This window comes from Benincasa hispida, chromosome 9 (genome assembly GCF_009727055.1).
Source record: "Benincasa hispida cultivar B227 chromosome 9, ASM972705v1, whole genome shotgun sequence".
Classification (NCBI taxonomy): Eukaryota; Viridiplantae; Streptophyta; class Magnoliopsida; order Cucurbitales; family Cucurbitaceae; genus Benincasa; species Benincasa hispida.
Genome location: NC_052357.1, coordinates 22,181,128 through 22,187,259, shown reverse-complemented (window position 1 = coordinate 22,187,259; position 6,132 = coordinate 22,181,128). Strand labels below are relative to the sequence as shown.

Genomic DNA, 6,132 nt, shown 5'->3' with positions numbered 1-6,132 from the left:
AACAAAAACAAGTTTTTAAAAGTTACTTTTTTTTTAATTTTCAAATTTTGGCTTAACTTTTTAAACCATTGGTAAAAGTTAGATAATAAAAAAAGAAAATTGGAGATGGAAGTAGTGTCTACAAACTTGATTTTCAAAAACAAAAAATGAAAAATGAAAAACGAAATAGTTATCAAACAGAACCCGGACAATCAAGAGTTCACAATTTTTCATCTCAACTTCATCCTTTGTTATTATAATATTATCATCTTAAATTAAGAAGAAAAAATAAAAAGGATAAAAAAAATACTCACAAGAAAGAAATAAACAATTTATTTTAACAAAAATATAGAAGTTCAAGTTTGTACTATTTATTGAGTCAATTTTATTTTCAAACATTTGGTTTCATCCATTCAAATTATGCACGAATTAATGTGGCGTGAGTAATATGAAATTTGTCGACTTCTTTCTTTCTTTCTTTTTTCTCTCTTTTTTCTTTTTTTTTTAAGATTTTTTACTAAAGAAATGCTTGAAAATAATTTTAATGAGGGTTAAAAATCACTATCGAACATACTTGAAATCATTCAAACTTAAAATAATATGCAACTACATGTACTTCCAATTATATTAAATACGTTTAACCAGTTGGATTTAGACATTTTGCACCTACATTTGAAAATTTTTGTATGCTCCATTTTAAAGTTAAGTTCAACAATTTTCATGATTGAATTTAGCTATGTTGGCGACATGAATAAGGGTGTATTAATAGTTGAATATTTCAAATTTCAAATTTCAAATTTAACTTTATGGAGACATTAATTGCGACACTCATTTCACGAAATCAAACTTTAGAGTATGGTTAAACTTGATTCATTAAAGTTAAATAATTTGTCCAATAGTACTAAATAATAACAATAATAATCAGAATAATTGGTCCAATATCGGGTAAAATCTATATTTTCACTTTTTTAATTTTTTTTTTTTTTAATAACCAACCAGTTGACCTTATTTAATAACAATTTTGTTTCTCATCATTTTTAAAATTTATATTTGTTTCGTGTTTAAAAAGAAACACTTTAATTTTTAGTCAAATTCTAAAAATAAAATAATATTTTAAATTCACTTCTTTATTTTTTTTTAATCTTCAAAATTTTGTTTAGTTTTTAAAAACACTGAGAGACAAAAAGAACTTATAAATGATAGTGTTTATAAGTTTAATTAAAAATAATAATAAGAAGTTTGTGGTGCTAAATCAATTATTATAGTCAATAATTATTATCATTGGTGAGTTATATTAGTATGTGTTTGGGGTGCATATTATTTCATTCTGAGTTATAAATGATGATAGAGAATGGTTATAAAATAGCAATGAAGATTTTCAAGTAGTTTTCCAATAGCTAAGTGTGAATTATAATAATTGAGGATTTCAACTATTATAATGAGAAGCTCGAGTATTGGATGGACTCTAATAACTCACTCCATCTAAGGTAAATTGGAGATCCATACACTCCCTAAATGGCTATCGAACGGGACATTAATTGAGATAAAAGAGGGAAAGGGAAATTAAAATTCTCCATAAAATTTGGGAGAAATATTGAGAAAAGTTGAAATGGATAACAAAAAAGTACCTGTCATGATAGCTGTAGTCCAACTCCAAACCAGCCAACTTCCTTTGAAGTCAATTAAACACAACTTGGTTGGTTGTCCTTGTACCTAAATTGTAAATGAAGGAAGGATTGCCAGTTCAATATGCTTCAAAGCAACTAAGTCTAAGCCTTTGAGGTGTTCCAATTCAGCCTGAGATTGGTCAACTATGACGGTTTTCAGACCATCAAACCCAAAAATTATAATAGAGGAAAGGAAACTTGATATACACTAAAAAAAAAAAAAAAAAANCTTCCAATTCTATCAAGAACTTCCTGGGCCAGACGGCCTCCTTAGCAGCTTCGCAAGCCACTACGTACTCCGCCTCCATAGTGGAGTCGGCGATGCACCCCTACTTAGTGCTTCACCACACTACAGCTCCTCCATTAAGAGTAAAGACTGACCTTGAAGTGGACTTGCGAGAGTCCCTATTAGTCTAAAAGTCAAAATATGTGTATCCAGTAAGGATCAAATCTATATATCCATACACGAACATGTAGTCCCTCGTTATCCGAAAATACTTGAGGATGTTCTTCACTGTGGTCCAGTGACCCTGGCCTGGGTTAGATTAATACCTATTAACTATGCCTACAACGTACAGATGTCTGGACGAGTACAGAGTATCGCGTACATCAAACTGCCAACGACAAACGCATATGGGACCCGTCTCATCTCCTCAACCTCTTGAGGCGTCTTAGGACACATGTCCTTAGACAAAGTGACTCTATGCCTAAACGGCAGTAGGCCCCTCTTGGAGTCCTGCATCGAGTACTTGAGCAACATCTTGTCAATGTACAATGCCTGAGATAGTGCTAGGACTTTGTTCTTACGATCCCAAAAGATCTGTATACCCAGAACAAACTGAGTCTCTCCCAAATCTTTCATTTGGAATTGGTTCGCTAGCCAGTTTTTAACTGCAGTCAGTAGACCTACATCACTCCCAATGAGTAGTATATCGTCCACATACAACACTAAGAAGACTACTGAAGCGTTGATGATCTTCTTGTAAAGACAAGGTTTATCAACGTTCTGGTCAAACCCATACGACTTGATCATAGTATCAAACCGTATGTTCCAAGATCGAGACGTCTGTTTCAGCCCATAAATGGACTGATTCAGTTTGCAAACCTTTTTCTCTTGACCTTGGGCTATGAATCCCTCAGGTTGCACCATGTAAATGGTTTCCTCAAGATTGTCATTCAAAAAGGTCGTCATGACGTCCATTTGTCAAATCTGATAATTATAATAAGTTGTAATGGACAGGAGGATGCGGATCGACTTTAACATGGCAACAAGCGAGAAAGTTTCCTCATAGTCGACTCCCTCTACCTAGGTATAACCCTTTGTCACAAGTCGAGCCTTTAAGGTTTGTAACTTCCCATTAGCACCCCGTTTGCGCTTATAGATCCATTTACAACCTATAGGTCTAACCCCATCAGGCTGATCTACAATATCCCATACTGAGTTGAAGTANTCAGCCTGAGATTGGTCAACTATGACGGTTTTCAGACCATCAAACCCAAAAATTATAATAGAGGAAAGGAAACTTGATATACACTAAAAAAAAAAGCAGACCAAATCAACCATGGTCTAATAAAGAATTAAGTTTTGACCCTTTCCAAGGGATACAATAATCCTAAGAATACAAACAATATGGAATTCAATTGGGAAAAATGGTCCATATAATAATACGTGCATGTGGAAACCTCATCGAGTTGGCCTAGACTTCAAGTTTAACCTCTAGATGAAAAACTTCGTAATTTAAGATTCTTATTGTCTCTTTGAAGCTCATAGGAGCCTCCCCAATGATCGATGGGGTGACCGGGCACCTAAGATCCCGGTTGAGAAAGAAATAGGGTGGAAATGGACTTCTCAACGGGGGGTAAACAATTGAGTAAATAGAAATAATATGAGGGGTTCATCAGCAATTCAATGAAAAGGAGATGTCTTTTATCATTTTTTTTTTTTCTTTTTTCTTTTTGGTTGGAGGGGGTGAAGAGGAGATTAAATGTTCCTCACTTGGGACTGTATGGGTTGGATTTACGTCTAGATTGCATTTAATCCTGCAAGCTGGCGTAACTTCTCACAGACTATGAATGTGATTGTGGTTTGTGGACCCAATCTTGCAAAAATGGCTAGGCCCCTGCAAATATTCTGAGTCAGCAACCTGTTCTTCCACAAAGCACTTTTAAAGCTCATAAAAATGCATGTTTCTTTGCATAGGTCGAAACAGTAATGTAGCTATTAAAAAAATTAAAAGAACTTTATTATATGTCTGTACTGTTTCTAAAAAGGAGCATATATACATTTACAAACTTTTTTGAGCTATTGAAATGAGCGATTGGAAAAGCACAACATACTCACCCCTTGTAAAGTGCCAAAGGCCCTTCAGTTAGCATAACCTGAAATTAATTCCACAAGTCCATGATGAGACTGAGAGGGGACGAGCAAAATGTTAAGCCATTCTACACGCCATTGCTAAAAATAATATGAAAATGGAAAAGAAAACACAGCTCCCTAAGGGAACTGAGAATCACAGTGAAGATCACGAGTGAACCCCCAGCCACTTAAAGAAGGGCCCTCAAAATGGATAGAATGAGCATGCTTTCTGAGGCCTACTGATGTTGTGAGACATGGGCAGTAAATTATGGACCATTGTAGTTTTTTTATTAGCAAGAACGAGAAAACTAAGAGTAATGAAAGCAGGACTAAGGAGGATCAAACACTCCCAGTAATGAAGGCTTCCCTATTAAACCAACCTGCCTATAAAGATCAGTTGCTCACCACCAGGTTAGAGATCGATTCAAATAATCAAAGACACGGAAAGGCAACTAGAATAACAATCAAAGTTGAAAAGGAGATGGAGGAAATGGTATCGGTTTTTCTTTGGCATGGGTATCTTGTTGCCACTATACTTGAGCAATAAATTAAAATATTATACATAGACATGCAAGTAAAATTACTTTTCAACCGAGTACAAATTACAATGTTTTATTTTTTATTTTTATTCAAGATCAAGCTATAGGTGTAAGCAAAGTAAAAGTCAATATGGTTGAATCTTATCACTGGATGATTATCATCTACGAGTGTGCAAGACACTAAAGATAAATGAATATAACCAATTGAATGAAACAGTGAATTGAAGTAAAGAAGCAGAGGGTTTAGATAGTAGGAAAGTTGAGATAATATTAGTCTTCATTCATCATTGATGTAACACTCGGAATATGCCATGAACCTTTTTTTTTTTTCTGATCACCCAGAAAAAACAAAAGGAAATTATATGTTTCTTTGGTAGAAGCCAAAGGATGACCATAAAATGGATATATCCCAAACTCCTTGGTCCTTTTACTTGTTAAAATAACCATTCTATTTTCTCCAAATACCCTGAAGGATGTTAAAATTGAATTGTGCCTAAAGGATCTGAATCTGGTCTGAAACTCAGTACATTTGTCCAAAATACAAGAAAGTTTCCTCTTGAAGCTTAATGTTCTTGTGTCCAACAATAACTGGTCGAAGAAGGATTCTCCAGTGCATTTCAGGAACTATTAAAGGAGACTTTTCAATATTTTCATACTAGCTTGTTTAGTTTACAATTGTAAATGATAGCTGTGTTTTTGGTTTTTACTTTTTAGATTGTCATCTCAACCCAATTCTACCAATTGGCAGATGTTTATGTATTTTGGTTCTACAGTGAGATATCATTTGAACTTATTTATTTATTTTTCTTAGGAAACCAAACTTTCATTTGGAGAAATGAAAGAATGTACAAGGGCATATAATATATATAAATATATAATAAGAACCCAACAAAAAAAAAGGAGACCTAGAAAAATTACAAAATGGACTCCAATCCAAGAAGCCAAGATTATAGTTAAATGAGTTGATATTATTAACAAAATATTTTTTAGTTGCCTCAATTCAACTGTTTAAATATTTGTTCATAGTTTACATAATGGCTTAACATGTGTTGCACCCTTGTGAAGCTCAAGTACAGTAGCGGGTGTGGTGAGTACTCTCTAGACACGCCTATTGACATGATTAAAACACACTTATGTTACAACGTGAGTCTAAAAGAGCTGGAAGTTACAAGAACGGGCTACATTGTGCATATCAGGTATATGACCTGCCACATAACCTTTTCCTTTGTCTTTGTCTAAATGTATTCTCATATCAAATAGCATTGTACATATTGGATTTTCACACAATGTGATTCCTCATCCTCCCCTTTAAGTCCATGCATTCTGCATTAATTAATGTTAACTTCGATGTGGGAGTGGAAAATTTATGCAGTTCCTAGCAAACGAAAATTCCTTTTTTTTAAAAAAAGAATCTTAAACGCAACTATCTAGCAGCATGAAGGTTGTCTATTTCTGAAAATTAAATATCTTAACCAAGTATTTCTGTAAGAAGTTCATTTTAAGATGACAGAAACCAAGATATGTATCTTAATAGAATCTACTTTTCTAGTCAAATTTTTATTTCACCTAAGTTCATGGCAATTTCTATCCA

General features: G+C 33.8%; 1 protein-coding gene across 6 annotated transcripts in view; it reads right to left on the bottom strand.

Moving 5' to 3' along the window:
* Nucleotides 1-1,396: 1,396 nt before the first annotated feature.
* Nucleotides 1,397-6,132, bottom strand: part of LOC120084585 (mitochondrial substrate carrier family protein ucpB) — a 15,545-nt gene continuing 10,809 nt past the window's right edge. For 4 of the 6 annotated variants that reach the window (XM_039040388.1, XM_039040391.1, XM_039040392.1 and 1 more), the window contains 2 exons: nt 3,988-4,025; nt 3,156-3,766 (listed from right to left, as the gene is read on the bottom strand). In XM_039040388.1, coding sequence (XP_038896316.1) covers nt 3,670-3,766; nt 3,988-4,025 — 135 coding nt within the window. In that variant the 3' untranslated portion in view covers nt 3,156-3,669. Of the gene's footprint in view, nt 1,791-3,155; nt 3,767-3,987; nt 4,026-6,132 lie in introns of those variants that run through there. The other 2 variants (XM_039040389.1, XM_039040390.1) reach the window with 2 other exon arrangements.